We start from the raw sequence: 20,202 nt of genomic DNA on the forward strand, positions 1-20,202 counted from the left end.
AAGTTAGCAAGTCGAGGGTGTTCAATCCTTAATTGGACTAAATGAAACATAAAATAATCATTATATCTACATTCCACTCCGGAAATCTGCAACATCAGCATCCGCTTGATATAGTCAAGTCAAGTTTATTTGTATAGCCCTAAATCACAAACAGTCTCAAAGGGCTTCACATAGCCAAAATTGACAATTATTCTCAAAGCATCCCCTGATCTTAAGCTTCCAAAAGGGCAAGGAAAAACTAAAAAAAAAACCCTGCTAGGGGAAAATGAGAAACCTTGAGAAGGGACCACAGATGGAAGGATCCCCCTTTCAGGATCACCAGGTTGTAATGGATGCAGAGAGGGCACAAGTAATACATAATATGAAAATCAATGAAAAAAAATGGATGTCGGAGGTGCCCTCGATTGTCCTGGCAGTGTCTTCAAGGAGGTTGAGCTGCAGTTTCTTCATCTTGAATTGGTCCCCGAGAATCCAACTAGCCGCTATCAGCTTTTGAGCCACCATATAAACTTTCTTTTTGAAATGAAAAAGAAAAAGGTGCACAGTCCAAGTAAAATCCTAACACAAAAGTACAAAAGAAAACACTTCACTGGTTTCTTTTATATCAAACAAATTGTTTTAGGTTCTTTACCTGACATGTTTCGGCGGTTTCTTCCGCCTTCATCAGAGTGTCACAGATGTGATAGTGACGCGTCAGTCTTTATCAGCTGATGGATGAAGGCGTGGCTCACCTGTCAGATTTGACAGGTAAGCCACGCCCTCTGCTGTCCATTTGCCTCTCCGGAATGCTGTTCCAGGTTGTAGAGAGCATATAGGCTCCCTCATCCCTGTTGATGGTCCTCGGGCCCCGCTTGCGGATCTCAATGGCCTCCCTGATGCAACGCTGATGTTTATTTTCTTCAGTGCGGATGACTCTGGCCTTTTCCCAGTCCATGATGTGCTTTTCTCTTTTACAGTGATCGGTTATGGCTGACTTGTGCTCCTGTTCTGCTTGTAGTTTTATTGCTCTTGTTTGTCTTGTTGCCGTCCGTCTCCTTCTCACACTCCTTCTTGTGTTCTATTTTTCTTGTGATGAAGTTCCTCCCTATGATTTATTGCATGATTTGCATGCTGACGAAAAAACGAGCCCGCTACAGGAACCGCCCGAGGTTCAATCTACGCTGCCGAGACGAAGAGGTAACGCCGGCCAGCCTGACAATCAAGAACCCAATCCCGACCAGGAACGCGGAAAGGATTATCAGAAGAGTGCGGATGACTCTGGTCAAAGAACGGATACGCTGCACAACCAACAAACTCAACAACGATGAACTACAGCGGCTGACGGAACAATTCAAACACCGGTATGCCCTGGACAACAACACAGAAACCCCCTCCGTGAGTCGTCACCTTATCGTGGTGGAGGGGTTTGCGTGCCCCTATGATCCTAGGAGCCATGTTGTCGGGGGCTTCATGCCCCTGGTAGGGTCACCCATGGCAAACGGGTCCTAGGTGAGGGGTCAGACAAAGCACGGCTCACCCAAGCCCCGTATGACGAAAAACACAAATGGACTTAGTTTTCCCTCGCCCGGACGCGGGTCACCAGGGCCTCCCTCTGGAGCCAGGCCTGGAGGCGGGGCTCGAAGGCGAGCGTCCGGTGGCCGGGCCTTCGCCCATGGGGACCGGCCGGGCATAGCCCGAAAAGGAAACGTGGGTCCCCCTTCCCGTGGGCTCACCACCTGTGGGAGGGGCCGAAGGGGTCGGGTGCAATGTGAGCTGGGCGGCAGCCAAAGGCAGGGACCTTGGCGGTCTGATCCCCGGCTGCAGAAGCTGGCTCTTGGGACACGGAATGTCACCTCTCTGGCTGGAAAGGAGCCCGAGCTGGTGTGCGAGGCAGAACAATTCCGACTAGATACAGTCGGACTAGCCTCCACGCACAGTTTGAGCTCCGGTACAAGCCCTCTCGAGAGGGGCTGGACTCTCTTCCACTCTGGAGTTGCCCACGGTGAGAGGCGTCGAGCAGGTGTGGGAAAAAACAACTGTGCAATTAAATAAAATAAAATAAAAAAAAAACCTGACACGTTACAACTTGCCGTAAACCGAGGATCCCTGAATGGTACAAATGGTCTTTTACTATTATTATTATTATTATTGTTATTATTATTATTACTATTATTATTATTACTACTACTACACACCACAAAGACAGGACATCAGATCTAAATTGACTATTGTAATAAAATATTTCTGAACCCCCCAATAACGTTATAAAGATATACAGCTGTTAAAATAAATAAAAACATAAATAAATACATCCATCCATCCATCCATACATACATAAGTACTAAATAATTGTAGAATTGTGTTCAACATTATCTAAACTGTTTTTAAATTGCTGTACACAGGATTATACATGTCACAAATTAATTCACTTCAATAAATATTTTGCAATCCTGACGTAACAGGAGTTTTTAATTCAACATTGTGTTAATTACTTTGTCGTGGTAGTAGTGCACTAACCTGGCAACCGAGACCAATGCTACAACATTGGTAACACTTGTTCAGTAACGCAGCAGATAAATAGGAGGCTATATATTCATATGTCTATATAATTACTCTCATCATTAATGTATGATGCAGTGCAGGAAATCACAATCAGTCTACAATAATGAACATCTTGTTAAATGAGCATAATTGTAGAGCATTTCTGACACAGCTATTTGCACAACACAACATCACTGCACATGGTTCACATCTTCGAAATGTTGGCCAGCTTCAGTCACTAACTGGCCCGGCGGGACCTCCTGTCAACTCTGATGCGCTAAGCAGTGGATTCTCCATTCTCTTTTAAGAATGCTGTTATTTCTTTTTTATATTTTATCATTGTACCAGGGGATGTTCTAACTCAGAGTTTCCTAGTATATTTAATTTCTATTTTGTTTCCAAATTTAATATTAACACTTTTTGTTGTTGTTGCATTTCTAGACCAATAGTAAATTTTGATTAACTATATAATTAATTGTGCATTTGTGTTCTATTCCTTTTAGCCTGTCAGCATAACTTCAGTAAGTTTGACAATTTTCACAAACAATAGGTCATGCCTGTCATCTCCAAAACATTTATTGCATGCATTGATGTTGACTTTTTTTAGCCCCTGACTTTGCTGCCGGTAAGACTTATGTGTACAAATATGAGACAATGCTCCTTGGCGGTCTACCGGAGGAAGGATTGGCGACTCATCTGCAAACTCGACGAGCTGGGCCTCAGTACCTCCCTCTGCAACTGGCTACTGGACTTCCTCTGTCAGAGGCCTCAGGTGGTGCGTGTTGGCGACAAAATCTCCGCCAGCATCACGCTGAGCACGGGGGCCCCCCAGGGCTGCGTGCTCAGTCCATTGCTCTTCACCCTGCTGACGCATGACTGCACTGCGACCTACAGCGACAACCGCATAGTGAAGTTTGCTGACGACACGACTCTGGTGGGTCTCATCACGAAGGGCGAGACTCGGTACAGGTCGGAAGTTGACCTTCTGACCACGTGGTGCAGGGACAACAACCTCCTGCTGAACGTCAATAAGACCAAGGAAATCATTGACTTCCGGAAGGGTCACACAACACACCTGCCGCTGATCATCGACGGTGCTGTGGTGGAGAGGGTGAGCTGCACCAAGTTCCTGGGGGTGCACATCAGTGAGGACCTCTCCTGGTCCGCAAACACCTCGTTACTGGCAAAGAAAGATCAGCGCCGCTTGTACTTCCTGCGGAAGCTCAGGCGTGCACGTGCTCCTCAGGCAGTCCTGTCTACATTCTACCGTGGCACCATTGAGAGCGTCCTCACCAGTTGCATCGCTGTCTGGGGTGGTAACTGCACTGAACAGAACTTGAAGGCCCTGCAGCGCATAGTGAATACGGCTGGTAAGATTATTGGTGCTTCGCTCCCCTCCCTGAAGGACATTTACACCTCCCATCTCGCCCGCAAGGCAACCTCGATTGCCAGAGATGTGAGTCACCCGGCTCACTCTTTGTTTGACCTTCTGCCCTCTGGGAAGAGGTACAGGAGCCTGCGCTCCCGCACCACCAGACTCGCCAACAGCTTCTTTCTCCAGGCTGTTAGGGCCCTGAACTCGCTACCCCCTTCTGCGTAGCGTGCGGCACTGTTGCGCTATTTTCGGGAATGTCTGCTGTACGCGCACTTGCTCCTTTTTTTTCTGCTCCTCTTATTTATTTATTGTTGTGTTATTTATACATTATTTATTCAGCACGCTTTTGTTATACTTGTTTACTTGTTTGTGTGTTGTGACCCATGTCTTGTCACCGTGGGATAGGGGGGAACGAAATTTCGGTTTCTTTGTGTGTCTTTGGCATGTGGAGAAATTGACAATAAAGCTGACTTTGACTTTGATGAAGGCGGAAGAAACCGCCGAAACATGTCAGGTAAAGAACCTAAAACAATTTGTTTGATATAAAAGAAACCAGTGAAGTGTTTTCTTTTGTACTTTTGTGTTAGGATATCAAAGCCCTGACTCCCAAGGAGGTGCACAGTCCAAGAAAGAATTCTGTGTTAACGAGTGTCATTTCAATAATATAATATAAAAGAAACCAGTGAAGTGATTAAAAAAGGAAAAACAAAATGAACTTAGTACAATTACAAAAGAAAACATTTCTCTATAAAATCTATACAGGAATAATCTGAATGTGGGGAAAAAAGCTAACCAAGTCCTACAAAATTCCTTTGAAATCAATACACGCACGTACACGTACATACATACATGTTCCCCTAGGAGTAAATACTTTGGAATTCATTGTAGCTAAGAGACTCACCTACAATGTTCACTCACTGACACGAGTCAGTGAGTGAACATTGTAATTGATCTTTATTGATTAACTTCTCAGATTGAGCCATGCTCCCATGAGAGCGCGAGGTTGCTATGGTCGCCACCGCTGATCCACCATTTGTGCTTCGCCGCTAAGAAGCTGGTGTCACCCGTATCTTCACTTTTCTTGGGTTTGGTCGAGCTGAAAGTCAGACCATCGACCATCACAAGCCACTCACTTGGGGAGATTCTACCATCCAATATTAAAATCTGCATCAGGTTTACCTGTTTTCACAAATGAAGCTTAGTGTGTGAAGCAGGTCTGATGTGGAGGATGCTACACTTGGTGCGTGTCCAAGGGTGGGGGAGGTGCTGGACCTTTCTGGAAGCAATGCTCTACTGGATTCTGTTTCAGCTAATGAAGAGATCAGGAAAAAATATTGACTCTCACTATGAAATTGCCTTATTGGTCCCATTTGAAAAGGTGAGCATAGCAGGGGTGACAATGATTTTGGAAAATCAAAGTTCCAAATATTATATACCATCAAATTTTTGGTTTTATCCATGCATATAAATATACACCTATACGTACCTATGCATATACGTACATAAACATATACGTACATATAAATATATATGCATACATTCATACACGTACTCGTATACGTACATACATATACATACGCACACACCACATGCACACCAGAGTAATCAGCAACATGTGCAGTGAATACAAAAGAAACTCACATATCTGAAAGGCGCATTGCGACTTTGACCTCTGTGGTTTCTTGGAGTCAGCAAAAGGGCTCAAGTTTAAAATCTGTTGTTTGAGCCACATGGCACGATCTTCCTCAAAAGTCTTTCTCTGAGAGCACAAGATAAATAAACGTGCTCAGCATGATTCAACATCAATATGCATTTTGGTGCCACTTCTTGTAATCACCTCTTGACTCAGTCGAATTGCTGCCTCTGTGAAATTCCTCCTCTCCCTCTCAAAGTTCTTCTTTTGGTCCTCCAAGTTCTTCCACTCGTCTCGGAGACTATCCTTCTCTTGGAACATGTGACAGTCGCTCAGCATAGACGACTCCACACAGTAAGCGCCGAGTTTTTGCTACCAGAGGAAACAATTACAGAGAGCGTTTGACAATCCCGCAACACACAGTGTCATGTCTTACCTGCAGGAGGTGCTGCTGTTCCTGAATGTAGTCTTTACACTGCCGAACCACAAGTCTTAGTTTGTCCATTTCATTTGATGTTTCCTGAGGACCATTATCAATGTCTTCGCTGTAATCTGTCGAAGCCAATGACAAAAGATGCTCAGTTGTGCTACTTGAACCCAAATCTTTTAACAGCCTCTCTATTTTAAAGAAAAACAGTATGCAAAGAAGGGGAGCTGCATTTTCATGGTCAGATTCTGATGAAGTCACTTTTGATACTGATGCCTTTGCTTTTGGCTTGCTTGAAGTCAGCGTTTACAGTGCCCAACTAGGAACTTTGTTAAAACAGTCAAGAAGACTGCAACTACCTCGGCTGTCCAGTCTCTCCATGTGGTTCTTTAGTCTTCTCCACTGACGTCCAACACTGTTGGTCAGCTTCTCCCGGGTCTGAATACTAAACGGCTCCACACTCTCCTGACAGGAATCAATCCCTTCTTCCACATCTGAGTCCACCTGTAGAAACAAAACCATGCTCTTCCGTCAATCCAGTTTAGTGCTCATTAGACAGTGTACCAGTTAATTGTGGGGATTCATTCCAGACTCACGTACAATAAAGAACAATTATGTATAGGTGGTAGTATCAATAATTAGTTTCTTTAATATACTGCTTTCATTGTTTGTATTATTATCATCATTCTTTGTTGTGAAAAGTGCCATAAAAATAAAGTTACATTTTTTTTTACTTACTTCTAAAGTACCATTGTCCTGTTTGTCACCTTTGTCAGTTGACCTCCTGGAAGTGAGAATGCCCATCATTTCATTTTTCATCTGCTTCAAAACCTTTCTCAATTCAGCATTTTCTAGCAGTAGATCCCGCTGCCTGCTCTCGTAGTCCTTTAGCAGAGTTTTGTACATCTCCCCCTCGTGCCTGCAGTGAACCACACAACTCATCAAATGCAAGATATTTGACTGGTTGTCTGGTGTTAACAATGCAACTTACTTTGCTTGCGTCTTCTCGGTCTTCCAAAGGCTCCGCCTGCCATCAGTTCTTTCGAGTTTGTTTGATACATCAATAGCTAAAAGCGACACAACGTCATATTCTGCACATTGCTTATTTACACAGTGATGGTGCAAATGAAGATATCTAACCAAGTCTCTTCTCCTTTTTGTCTACCAGGAGCTGATTGAGTCTCTCTTTCAGTTTGTTAAACTCCCTCTCTTTCCTCTTCGTCTCGTGATTGTACTGGCTGGCCCGACTGGAGACGATGTTCTGCAGCTTGTGAATCTGGAACATACAAGTTGGACGTGGTCAACAGGTGTGATTTGCCATGTGACTTGTAATGTACTTTCTGGCTTTTACATTCGGTGCTGCATAACTGGTAGCAAATACACTACAGAAGGGATTTACAAGACTTGAGCGTTGTGTTTTGTTCAGACGGCTGCATATGTCGAGTCTTAAAGCACCTCTTCCTTGTCGTTTTTCAAGCCATTCTGCAAAGTCTTCACTTTCAGCTGGAGCTGTCGTTCCCGCTCATGAAGCCCGGTGTTTTCTCTTTTGGCAACTTCAAGCTGCTCCTATAAAAACAACATAGCATTAAGAGAGTAAATTGAAAGCAAAGTTGTGAATTCTAACATGGTTAAATACAGTCCTAGCACAGTTTTTGGCAAAAGTGTGTGCACTTCAGAAGAACAGACATGAATAGTGACGCTTCAACATATGGAATTGAGAATTCCATTCAAAAACATGAACAGTTGACATAAATAATTAGGATATCCAAAAATAAAGCAATAAGCACAAATTTTGTGAGTTAAAACAGTCAATGTCAAGGATGTGTTTTGTAGTTTGATGAATTTTTTTTTTTTTTTCATTGGGAGGTGTAGAGCTCGAGGCGTGCTACTACGCTAAACCACCAGCAGAGAGTAGGCGGGGACCTATTTTAGGTTTAAGAATCACCTTTAACCGCGTGATGGTGAGCTGCAGTGAGTCCACATTATTGCTGGATTTCAACTGCTCCATCTCCATGTTCTCCACGGTTTGGAGGTCTCTGCGATGCAGCTGAAGCAGGTCGTACATGCAGTTGAGTACCAAGACGATGTTCACGTCCGTGCTGCTGCCCGACTGCGCCCACACTGGTGGAAGTCCCAGTGATAACAACTCCTGTGAAATGGAGGAAGCCAAAATAATCTTACACTGCTATACAACAATTGGTGAAAATGTAAGAAGCTAATCCCAATGCACAGTCTTTTTGCTCATCTCGATCAGATGTCACCAACCTGATTGATATGTGTTACACATTCTGGCACGTTGTGCTCAGTGCAGAAGTTCGTAAACATTTGGGACTTTCTGTGCAGAGGCAACGGTGACTGGTCCAATTGGCCCATCAAGGAAGGTGTTTGACATCTGACAGGGCTGCTGCAAACGTCATTGACATCTGAAGAAACAATGTCTGTTAGATACATAGCGTGCATGCGAAGCAAGTTTCAGAATAGCTTGAATTGGTACTTAAAATAATTTAAACAGTTTCCTGTGATCATTATTTTGTCTGAGAAAATTAAAAGCTGTTTATAGATCTGAACAAAACTGGTTTACAGAACATTACAGAACATATATTGTTTCCGTGATAAGTTCCATTGTTGAAGCAATTGAGGTTACTGCTGGCAAATGTAGACGCACACACAGGCTAATAATAGACTTAACAGCCTATAATTGGCTTTTGGCTAGAAAAGAAGCACATGAAAGCGGTTGACACAATCGAGGTGACTGATCCACATTAATTTATTGGTGGGCTGATTATGACGCATCGTAATCCATGACAGTAGCGTGGAAACAAACTTCTTCTTTTCACGTCTTGTAAATTGCATTTAGTGACACAAATTTATGTAAAACAATACAATATATGTAAAACAATGCAACAAAGACTTCAAAAGCTGCTGTTTGATGTTAACTTTAGTTTGAAAGCTTCATACTGTCATACAGAATTTACCAGAGCTCATAAATTCAACAGTAGTTTCATGCAAAAAAAAAATTACTACACAATTTGATGATTCTAACTTACAGCTAGTCAAGATGATCACAAGAGTGACAATCCAGAGATTGAAGCACTGCGTCTGGTGGTCAGGAGGGATAAAACAGAACTACAAATTCACCAGCTCAACCATTTTTGCCATTGCAAAAGAAGCAATCAAAATCACATAGGAAAGCAATTTTTAAATTGTTTTTGAGAGCATTGTCAATGCAGGTGAACGATTTAACAACTCGCAGGTTGGGAGAAGCATCTTATCTCAATGCTCTTTTGTTTAGCTGATAAGGCTAATCCCAGACAGGCAGTATGGTGACTTATCTGCACAACAACACACTCAATAATTCCCACTCACTAAAGCTTCGTTTCATCTGTCAATTATATTTGTCAGGTGTCCTTTCTGGAAAACAAAATCTCTACAATTGCTCAATAATTCACAGCGAGGGGGTCACTGTAGGTTAATTCATATTTCAGGAAGACAATGTTAAACTGTGAAGTATTATAAATACACAGCAATCCAAACAACAGCACAGAGTACAGTTTTTACATTTACCTTATAAGTCAACTGAATGTTGTTTATTCTCATTTACAATCGTGAACTTGTAAAGATGAAACTACGATAAAGGTAACAAATGCAACGCAATCTGTTGAATCAGACTGTGTCATAACCATGACGTGCTTTACGAGGGAACAAACATGAGGTAACCACTCATCTTTGGGCAATCATCACAAGTTGTGTTTATTTGTAACTTTTAAGGGTAATTTGAGTGAGGTCGTGTGGGCAGGTGTCGGTGTCGCGTCGGGTACGATTGGCCCAATTTCTCGACGTTTTATAAACGTAATTCGATATTGATTCAATCTGACGCTTATTATAAATGTTTTAACCGCGAGAAAACAAATCAAATCAGGGTGATATACTTACGAAATGCCAATTTTCTCTCGCTCAATGCTACACTTCAACAGCCCAGCAGAAAAGTGTCTCCAAATAATAGCACGAAAAGCAATAAAACACGCGGATTGGCTGAAATGTCGCTTAGCAACGTACAACAACTGTTTGGATTGGCTCGTGGATTGAGCCTTCAGCAGAGCCACTATAAAAATAAATACAATTTTAAAATCACGTTTCCGTGATTATTTAGACTCTAAATAATTCAAGGTGGTGTATGAACAAATAAACTACGCCAAGGTGAAAATGGACCGATATTGTGTGTGACCATGCAGGATCCTCAGTTACGACGGAAATCTCGTAACACGGCAGCGGCGTAACTCGAATGACTACGTAAATCTCACGAACACACAGCCCAACACGGTACCAAAGTCATATTTAAGGTATATATTGGTGTGAAAAAACAACTGTGCAATTAAAAAAAATAAAATAAAAAAAAACCCTGACACGTTACAACTTGCCGTAAACCGAGGATCCCTGAATGGTACAAATGGTCTTTTATTATTATTATTATTATTATTATTATTATTATTATTATTATTATTATTACTACTACTACACACCACAAAGACAGGACATCAGATCTAAATTGACTATTGTAATAAAATATCTCTGAACCCCAATAACGTTATAAAGTATGTAAGATGTATGATATACAGCTGTTAAAATAAATACAAATAAATAAATAAATACATACATACATACATACATACATACATACATACATACATACATACATACATACATACATACATACATACATACATACATACATACATACATACATACATACATACATACATACATACATACATACATACATACATATATACAAGTACTAAATAATTGTAGAATTGTGTTCAACATTATCTAAACTGTTTTTAAACTGCTGTACACAGGATTATACATGTCACAAATTAATTCACTTCAATAAAACAGAACTACAAATTCACCAGCTCAACCATTTTTGCCATTGCAAAAGAAGCAATCAAAATCCCATATATTTTGCAATCCTGACGTAACAGGAGTTTTTAATTCAACATTGTGTTAATTACTTTGTCGTGGTAGTAGTGTACTAACCTGGCAACCGAGACCAATGCTACAACATTGGTAACACTTGTTCAGTAATGCAGCAGATAAATAGGAGGCTATATATTCATATGTCTATATTATTACTCTCATCATTAATGTATGATGCAGTGCAGGAAATCACAATCAGTCTATAATAATGAACATCTTGTTAAATGAGCATAATTGTAGATCATTTCTGACACAGCTATTTGCACAACACAACATCACTGCACATGGTTCACATCTTCGAAATGTTGGCCAGCTTCAGTCACTAACTGGCGCGGGACCTCCTGTCAACTCTGATGCGCTAAGCAGTGGATCCGCGCACTTGTCTTGTTTGGCCTCGAGCCACCAGGTTTTCATCTCACCTTTGCCCTGATAAAATAAAAAATATGACAAGTTCTGAGAGGATGCATGAGCAGTATGTACCTCTGAATTTTAAATAAAGCAATTCTCTTAATGAAGGCAAGCTGGAAAGGGGTGGGGAGCATGCAGCAAGCAGCTGAGGTCATGTCTGAGCTAAAACATCAGTGAATAGAGAAGACCCCTCCCCCTCGGCTCTAAGATTACGAGCATAGGAGATGAAGGACACACCCAACATTTATTATCTCATCACAATGAATTTACAAAATCTATTTTTTTTGCTTCCAAAATAGACACGTTGATACCTTCAAATTTGACTTTATTTATTTATTTATTTATTTATTTATTTATTTATTTATTTATTTATTTATTTAATTCAGAATTTCAAGCACCCTTATTACCTTCACATTCAGTGTCCCTCTGCAGGTTAGAATGTATCCTTTCAACATGTGAAGCAGGTCAGCTGTGGCCCCACTCACTTGGATCTTCAAAGCTTTTTCAAATAGGACAAAAAAACATGCATCTGTTTGAGCACATAGAACAATGTAAATGCAGCTGCTGTATCCGGATAAACTAAAATAAAGGGGGTGGGGAGAGCAAAGTTGTATGCAATTTCTGTGGCGGTTCTTAGACGATCAGTCGACAAACTGTGTTTCTACACTCTGGGGACCAGTTTTGCAAATAGAAGCTGCAAGTTTGCCTGTTATATCCCCAATTTCCACCTCTGATCACGTAAATAAAATCCATACTTACCTTTGGCCCATCAGTATTAGGACAGGGTGTTTAGTTTAGTTTATTTGCATGAGACTGGCCCACCCTCTCAAACAGGATAATTAAAGACAAGAGATAGCATGCCTTGGAGACCTTTGATGGAAAGGTCAGACGTGTCATCAGAATGCCTGGGAACTGTTTTAAACTGTGATTTGGGAAAAAAATGTCCCCTTTAAGGTGCTTCTCTTATCCAACAATACTGTTTGTGGTTCAAATATGAAAAGCTTTTTATCTTCTTAATCCTTCTGTACCTTCACTTGTTGATTCCATCCGCGATGCTGTGTTGACGGTGTCTCCAAATAGGCAGTAACGAGGCATTTTGGTACCAACCACACCAGCTACGACAGGTCCTGAAAGAACAAACACCCACACTATAAGCTTTGTATTTTGTACAATAATACAGTAGAGGTAGTTGCGTGTAAAAAGTACCCGAGTGGATGCCTGCACGTATCTTCAGCTGTGTGTCGGGCTTGTGGGGAATCTTGAACGTGTGGCAAACACTGACCAGATCCAAGCCCATGCTGGCTATCTCCCCAGCGTGATTTATGCCATTTTCTTGGGGAACCCCTGAGACCACCATGTCTGGGTCAGCCAGCCATTGTGAGGGACAGTAAAAGAATAGAAAGGAAAATATTATTTATAGATATATTTTTTCAAATGCTGCATTTACGTCTCACATTTGAGAGACAAGTGTAGAGTAGGAGATCATTTGTGCATCCCGAGTCAAAGATATAAAAACATTACTACCAAATGACAACCTCATTGTGCTTTAGATGTTTTTTTCTTTTATACTTTGGTGATTCATCACTTACAAGCGTCGCCAATGGTCTCCACTTTGTAGACGTCATAATTGTCAATTATGTCATCAAAGGTGGTGTAGAGCTGGTTGAGGAAGTTCACAACCTGATGGGGTGTGCTGGCCCCCGACAGTTGGGTGAAGCCTACAATGTCACTGTCACAAAGAACCATAGGTACATGCAGTAAGCTCCCTCGAGAAAAAACACCGAATAGAACATTTACAACCAACCTGAAGTAGACAGTAGCATTTGAGAAGCTCTGCGCCTCTGCAGTTTGGCCTTGGCGAAGGTCATCGGCAATTGGCTTTGGTAACATGCCTACAGAGGTAAGAAATGATGTTGGAACTTGAAGAGTGTCTGTGATTTGGGTTGATTGGAATGCTTATGCACTTACTGTATAACAAACGATCAGTTTTCTGTTTCTCTTGAAGAAGGTCCTGTGTTCTCTCAGCTACTATAGCTTCCAGATGTTTGCTATACTTCTCCATCTACAGATTATGAACATTGATGGCATAATGTTTAGCCGATTTAAATGAAATTTTATTCATCAACGTGAAGGGTAACATACCAGGCTCATCATCATGTCCACAGGGCTGACTTTATGCGGGTTCATCTTGTCGAGCATCTTCTTGACTTGCTCAAACGTGGGCCTTGTGGTGAGGTTGTGAGACCAACACTTTTTGATAAGCTGCAAAAGAGTTAAACCAGTTTCTGTTGTCAAAGGACACGGCATTAGGTACACTTGCACAGTTGATTTCATGGATTTGGCTCCTGATACTTTCACTCAAAGCTCCAAAAAAGTGAGAGTGCTCTGGTGTAAGGCAATAACACACCTCACAGTAGTCTTCTTGACTGGGGCAGTCCACATCGTTTTTTCCTGCTTTGAGTTCAGGTAGAGAAGGACGCCATATGATGTCCATCGTGGTTCCCTCCGTCTGGTCCTGTTATCATCAAGACAACTGCTCATTAAAAATCAAGGTCATAATCCAAAGAAAAAAACACGGATCCACCATATACTCACTGAAATAAGGTCAGAGCGAGTAGCTATCTCAACCAGGATCATGGCATAACTGAAAAGAAGGACAGAAAAGGGAAATACAGTTTCATTCGTAGAGAATAATGGAAATGGAACTAATTCATGATCAAATGTTTCCATCATAAATTATTTATGAACTACATGGAAGTCTCATTTCAACATTACAACCTGTCAAAAAATTGCTGATAATGGCCTAGCTTTGGCTTGGGCCGTTTTGAACCCAGCGTTGGGTTAGCGTTGACCCAGAGTGCATGCTTAAAGTCAAGCAGTAACCTGTAGACGTCTGCTGCTGGGGTCATAGTCGAGCTACTTCCCAGAAGAACCTCTGGAGCACAGTAGATGCGGTTGACATCGCCACAAGTGAACCCATTACTGACGGCATCAAAGTCCTCCTTTCTATAAAGTGTAAGACCGTAATCTAGACAGGAAGAACATGAAATTAGTTCTCATATTACACTATTATATTTTGTTTGTGGTCAATTTTACCGGAGATCTTGCAGACCCAGCGGTCATCAATAACACAGTTTCTGGAGTGAAGTCTACCATGAAACATCTTGTGTTGGTGCAGGTAGGACATCCCACGGGCAATGTCGGTGGCAAAGGACAGTCTGTGAAGCATTGCATTACATATATAGTGTCAAGTGCTGTATTCATTATCAACATAATTCTCAGTTTGCAAATATTTCTGTTGTGGTTGGCAGTGTATTGTGCTATGATTGCATTTCAGTTGCTTATTTTTTTACGCAAAACAAGATAGGTAAATATTAGTTACAGTTCTTGGACATTGGTGGCGCTAGAGTGGGGGCCACGGGGGCACTATCTGCTCTGAAATCTGTCTTTTTTGGGGGGTATTTTGTTGTATTGTCGGATAGATTATCATCTGATGTTTCTTTTTTGAGGAGACATACATGTGAGGGTTCCTTACCTAAAGCCCCAGTTGATTGGAATATCATCATTTAGTAGGACATCAGACAGGCTTCCTTTGGGGCAGTGTTCCGTGATGATGCTCACATACGGAACCTCAATGGAGCCCCCAATGAACTTGCAGAGATTTGGATGGTCCAGTTGTCTACAAAGGGATGAATAAACCTTTTGTGTGTTGCTAATTGGAAAAATAAATCCAGATTCATTATGTCACAGGTGATATCCCTCACCTGACCTCTTTCACCTCCTTCCTGATACCTTTAGACAGAGTAAAGTGTTTCTTTTGGATGTGTTTCACTGCAACTGTTCTGCCATCACTAATGGGAAAATATTGGGGAAAAATAGGATTACTTGTCAAGCATGAGTGCAGTTTGCATGGAATAAAAATGTCTCCTACATTAAAATCATTTCCAACCAACATATAGACAAAAAAACATTCACATTTTTGGACAACTTGTAGTCTTCGATTAACTTTACATGTATCTTTTTTGTAAAATAAGAAGGAAGTTGAATTAGCTAAAAAAAAAAAAAAAAAAGGTGCTGGCTTCTTTTTCAATTGTTGTCACGAAACCTCATTAAAATGAATTAAACCATATTTAATTACCACTTCAATGTACAAAGGCGTGTGGGTGAGAGGTATCGCTTTGATGATTGGTTACCAAAAATAAAACTACATAAAAAAGATTGAGGAATTAAATTTCTCTTTTGGCTTTCCATTCTGAATGCAAATGATAGAAACCTGTCTTGAGCCATGTGAAGCTGGTAAAAGCCAAAAAAAAAAAAAAAAAAAATCAATATAACCTACAGAGGTTGGGTTTGGTTTTGAGTTGATATTTAATTGTATGTTTTTTTTTTATTATTATTATTACTATGTTGCACTTGAAGTTAACTTGGTCACTGATAGTGTAGTGATACATCCATCTGACTCAGTCGCTACCAAGTGACTGTCAGTCTGGCTCCAGGTTCATCTTTGGTGGAGGTCTACCCTGTACTGAGTGCTATCCTCATTGTCTTACTAGATGCCAGGCTGGATGAAGCCCTGCTTGAAGAAGGTGTTGACGCCAGTGCATATGGTTATGTCAGTCAACTGACTGATATTTGAAGTGCTCTTCACATGCTGGGGGCTGGCTGTGCTGCCAAAGTCTGTACCGCACACTCTGCCTGCAATATAATTAGTTTCGGTTATAACTACTTGCTCATTTTATACACTTTTACACCTTGTTTGTGGCATTTTTACCAAATATTATACTCTTGTAGTCAATGATCCAGCTTTCATCCCAAAACATCTTCTGTTTCTGGTACTGAAGCCACTGCAGGGAAGGAAATGAAGACAAATACATATTAAGGCTTTGCAAATCTGTGTGTAAACATCTGTGTGGGAGTCATTCAGACACACACATTCACACTCACCACCATGGTTAAGATAAATCCGGCGCTAAAAAGTGCAACAGGGAGACCTATGGACAACTTGATGGCCATGGACATGGGGCAGATGCCGCAGTCTGCAGGACAGTTGAGACAGTTCTCCTCCAACTCGCAGACATCATCCCCACACACTGGAACATTCAGATGCATTGACGTAAATGAACAAGCTGAATCATCAGTATTACTGGAATCTTGATTATTCCATTGTAAGAGATTGCATTCCAGTTGGTTTATCAGGTTTGTACTTTGGTGTAAATATGCATTTATCTGATCAAGGCTGCAATGCAGAAGTATTAGCAAGCACATAGCACAATGCAGAACTGACCTTGAGCACTAACAACAAGCACTTTGGATTCCAATGCCGCGTGCATTTGTCCTATTTTGATATGAGCAATAACTGAAGTGACGCCCACGTGGATCAGCACCACCTGCATGGAAATTGTATCAATGGCAAAAAACTCTCCCATATAATCAAAACAGTCGTGAATTCTCACCTTTGACGTCCAGTACTTCTGGCTTATCTTGCCAGCTTTGGACACCGTATGAGTGACTATTTTTCCATCATGTGGAATCCACGGCCCACAGATCCCACCTTGTTTCTGTAAAGCAACAGCTTCAATCAGTTTTAATTTCAATTCAATGTTTTAATAAATGTTTTATAACTTTGCTGCATCTGACAGATTATTTTACCAGCTCTGAAATTTCCATGAGTGAAATAAAAAGAACAACTTTGAGTTTTTCCTTGCCCTCCTGGGAGTTTAAGATAAGGGGATGTCTGAAAATGCTTGTCATTTTTCACACATCCTGAGTGTTGTTAGTCACCTAAATGTGATGTACTGAAGTCAAATTCCTTGTTTGGCACGCCCAAACATGGCGAATAAAAATTCTTGAATCTTGAACTTGGCACTAAAGGTTGTATTGTGCAACACTGACCATGAGACCCAGAGGACACGAGTGGATGTTGGCGTGATGCACGCAACAATTGAGTTCATTTGCGTTGTTCCAGTTGGATGGACACTCATGCTCATGACAGAACCTCTTCGCCTCTGCAGCATCACTGGATTTGAAGGGAGAATCAATCAATCAATCAATCAATCAATCAATCAATCAATCAATCAATCAATCAATCAATCAATCAATCAATCACCTTTCATTCTGACTGCAACGTCACAACACAAACCGGTAATTGTAAACCATCACAATTGAAATGAAAGGCGATGTGAATTACTTTGAATCATCTTCCTGGTCACGTCTCAGGCTCGATAGTCGTAGATGGCGCAACGAGCATACAAACTGGCACATCTGGATTTTCGTGCCAGTTCCACACGCTAACCTTGTTTTGCCTGTTTGGCAATTTGGCAGACTTCTCTGAGACTTGGTGGGCAGTCTGGCGTAACAGGGCCTTTCGGTTGACATGCGCCCAGCACATCTGACTGACTGGTGACTGAGAGTTGACTCAACTTCATCAATCAAGCCTAATTACTTGTGCAGGTAGTGTAAGGGTTAGTTCTTTCCTTCACCATGTCAAGGACTGGGCTTCTCATCATCTATGCATCCATCTATGCATCTATCCATCCGTCCATCCGTCCACCCATTTCATTTATATACTATAATTTCTACTGAATCAGTACTTTGCATTAAATATTGTATTAAAAAAGAATAAAAAAAACAATGAGACTAATGCTATCAGCCCCCTTCACATGAATGCATTAAACCACAGAATGCTGAGTGCCAATTCAAATAAGTATTTTATTACTTTACATTTCACCGTGGTTACCTGCTTTTTACATTTAAAATAATATTACAAACTATGACCTGGCATGTCAATCACCTTCATGTTGTACTTGACTTAAGACATTCGAGTTAATTCAACCTACGTACATTCAAAAATTCCCTATGAGAAAAAAACCCTAATCTCTGACCTTTGCGGTGTGCCCCTGCATGAGGGTGTACGTGTGTGTATATGAATGTGAACAATCTGGGCACGGCAGACATTCAAGATTCCAAATGTTCCACTCACCTGAACTGGAAAATCTTGTTGCTAACGGCATAGTCGTAGAAAGAATCTGAGGCTGTGACTGTATACGAAACATTGAATTCCTCCCCATTGGTGACTTTCTCCGGGGGGCGCTGCACCCAAGCCATCTCCAGACCTACATGTGATAAATACATACCTTTAATGTGGCTTATTTGTTGCATTTAAGTCCTTTCTACTGTGTGTGGCTGCCTGACTTTGTTCTGACAAAAGTTGGTACATCAAAATAATATTCATAAATAACACATACCACCGCAGCTTATCATGTTGTAATCATTTGGATTGTTGCTTGGCCAGCAGTCGTACTCTGTGTTGTCCAGATCATGCCAGCAATGAACACTCTGTGCAAACAATTTTATACAATTTTATATGTGCGACACAGCAAGACATCACCTTTATAGGGCAAGGAACCATCTCTGCTCATTTAAAAGAAAATGGACAACTACCGTGAGGCAATAAAACCATGAATCAATTTTCAACACCGTTCATCCAAAGTCTATCGTTGCTGACATTTGCAAAAAAAGCAGACTTCATCCAGTTGAGATTGACCGCCAGTAGGTGTGTGCTGACTCCAATTAAGCGCGAGTTTGAATGTGAGAAAAGGTATACAATCGAATAAAAAATCCACTAAACAATATTAAAAGTGCTGATCCAACAAATTCTGCACAGAGTGAGGACTCACCAAAAAGAAAGCCAGGAAGACGGATGCTGCTGTCCACAGAGCCATGGTCAAGTCTGGAGTCTTTATGGACCATTAGATAACTGACTGAGGTAGTGACCTTACGTTTGCGTGCATGACCTTCTCCATATGCACCCACCTATTTCACGCCCGCAATTGTCCAATCAGAATAAGTGGCTCTCCAATCAACATTCAGTCATCAACTTGAGTTATGAAGTGTGTTTGTGTGTTTGTGTGAGTTGTCTATAATCAACTTCAATCAGAACAAAGCTTAAGCATCCATCTGTATTAACTTTTAGTAAATAGTAAATATAATGTAGCACTACATGTTGTAGAAGGTGGGAGTAGCCTTTTTCTTACCAGAGCTTATTTCATCTTGTTCTCTGAGCATCATTATGATGAAATGAAGCAAAATGTGACGTTACTACGCTTGGTCATTATTACAAATTATGTTACTCAGTGGTTTTGGGCTGGGCAGGCATGGTGACCTTGTAGTTAGCACTTTTACTTCACAGTAGAGAGGCTTTTAGAGTTCCTTCATCTATGTATTTATACCAATATGCACTTTTTCGTGAGATTAACAGCAAATGAAAACACAGTGTCCCAGAAAATGGGCAGAATTCAGTTTTTGCCCTTCTGAGACTACATAATGACAGGACAGTGGCAATAAAAAGGCTCGCCACCACACACTTTGAAGTAGTGTAGATGTTTCTGGCTTTGCAAAAAATGCAAGTGGCAACAAACAGCCGTGCTGGAAGTTGAGAATGAACCGTCCTTACTCTTCTCCTGCGGCATCCCGTGAATGGAAACCACTCCACATTAATGAGGTCTTTTTACTTGTAAACTAAGCAAAAAAACTTTAATCGCTGGTTTTTGAGGATGCATGTTTAGTTCAGAGGGTTAAACAAAGTGGTTTATACTATTTTACAGCGAGTTATTTCTTATAAGCACTTTGCAAGGAAGTCCAGTAAACCGTTTTACTGTACAGGTTTAGGCCATTTGTTTAAATTCAATTTGGAGGTGGTTCGTATTGCTCCCATTTAAGAGCTTGTGGACCCCACAGAGTGGAAGCAAAAGGTCACACAAAATTGACCGAGCACTACAATAAATGATTTTAAAGGGACTCTGTTGTACTTTTAAAGTTATTGTCTATTCAAGTTGTTTCGTACGCTTTGTCAATTTCGACAAA

General features: G+C 41.1%; 2 protein-coding genes across 4 annotated transcripts; both read right to left on the reverse strand.

The window, feature by feature from the left end:
* Nucleotides 1-2,417: 2,417 nt before the first annotated feature.
* Nucleotides 2,418-10,031, reverse strand: LOC125969522 (afadin- and alpha-actinin-binding protein). Of its 3 annotated transcripts, none has more exons than XM_049721710.1 (14): nucleotides 9,889-9,974; nucleotides 9,003-9,054; nucleotides 8,221-8,378; nucleotides 7,901-8,104; nucleotides 7,411-7,521; nucleotides 7,096-7,231; nucleotides 6,947-7,022; nucleotides 6,694-6,874; nucleotides 6,315-6,459; nucleotides 5,965-6,080; nucleotides 5,733-5,900; nucleotides 5,537-5,654; nucleotides 5,075-5,204; nucleotides 2,418-4,991 (listed from the first exon to the last, which is right to left on the reverse strand). In XM_049721710.1, the coding sequence occupies exons 3-14, from the start codon at nucleotides 8,326-8,328 to the stop codon at nucleotides 4,865-4,867; spliced, it is 1,620 nt and encodes a 539-aa protein (XP_049577667.1). In that variant the 5' UTR covers nucleotides 8,329-8,378; nucleotides 9,003-9,054; nucleotides 9,889-9,974; the 3' UTR covers nucleotides 2,418-4,864. The 3 variants fall into 3 exon arrangements, with proteins under 3 accessions (XP_049577667.1, XP_049577659.1, XP_049577662.1); XM_049721702.2 differs by lacking the exon at nucleotides 9,889-9,974 and adding an exon at nucleotides 9,520-9,567; XM_049721705.1 differs by lacking the exon at nucleotides 9,003-9,054 and having other exon boundaries at nucleotides 9,889-10,031.
* Nucleotides 10,032-10,913: 882 nt separating this feature from the next.
* On the reverse strand, nucleotides 10,914-20,157 carry LOC125969446 (atrial natriuretic peptide receptor 2). The gene is made up of 23 exons (XM_049721520.1): nucleotides 19,017-20,157; nucleotides 18,585-18,675; nucleotides 18,320-18,452; nucleotides 17,233-17,356; nucleotides 16,794-16,898; nucleotides 16,625-16,727; nucleotides 16,285-16,430; nucleotides 16,112-16,184; nucleotides 15,891-16,035; nucleotides 15,105-15,191; nucleotides 14,876-15,019; nucleotides 14,437-14,558; nucleotides 14,224-14,368; nucleotides 13,936-13,984; nucleotides 13,748-13,855; nucleotides 13,483-13,602; nucleotides 13,309-13,402; nucleotides 13,145-13,232; nucleotides 12,930-13,069; nucleotides 12,547-12,699; nucleotides 12,369-12,467; nucleotides 11,748-11,839; nucleotides 10,914-11,358 (listed from the first exon to the last, which is right to left on the reverse strand). Exons 1-23 carry the CDS (start codon nucleotides 19,059-19,061, stop codon nucleotides 11,248-11,250), a joined length of 2,517 nt encoding a protein of 838 aa, XP_049577477.1. The 5' UTR covers nucleotides 19,062-20,157; the 3' UTR covers nucleotides 10,914-11,247.
* Nucleotides 20,158-20,202: the final 45 nt, after the last annotated feature.

The sequence above is a fragment of the Syngnathus scovelli genome, chromosome 10 (genome assembly GCF_024217435.2).
Source record: "Syngnathus scovelli strain Florida chromosome 10, RoL_Ssco_1.2, whole genome shotgun sequence".
NCBI classification, from domain to species: domain Eukaryota; kingdom Metazoa; phylum Chordata; class Actinopteri; order Syngnathiformes; family Syngnathidae; genus Syngnathus; species Syngnathus scovelli.

What these genes read in the sequence shown, in the direction of transcription:
- LOC125969522 (XM_049721702.2), bottom strand. Translation starts at nt 9,552, where the DNA reads ATGAGAATAAACAACATTCAGTTGACTTATAAG. An exon ending in GGAGAGACTGGACAGCCGAG is followed by an intron (nt 6,081 to 6,314) that starts GTAGTTGCAGTC and finishes TGGCTTCGACAG; the next exon opens with ATTACAGCGAAGACATTGAT. An exon ending in GCAATGCGCCTTTCAGATAT is followed by an intron (nt 5,205 to 5,536) that starts GTGAGTTTCTTT and finishes TCTCTTCATTAG; the next exon opens with CTGAAACAGAATCCAGTAGA.
- LOC125969446 (XM_049721520.1), bottom strand. Translation starts at nt 19,061, where the DNA reads ATGGCTCTGTGGACAGCAGCATCCGTCTTCCTGGCTTTCTTTTTG. An exon ending in GCTTGTTGTTAGTGCTCAAG is followed by an intron (nt 16,431 to 16,624) that starts GTCAGTTCTGCA and finishes TGAATGTTCCAG; the next exon opens with TGTGTGGGGATGATGTCTGC. An exon ending in TTCATCCAGCCTGGCATCTA is followed by an intron (nt 15,192 to 15,890) that starts GTAAGACAATGA and finishes TTTTCCCATTAG; the next exon opens with TGATGGCAGAACAGTTGCAG.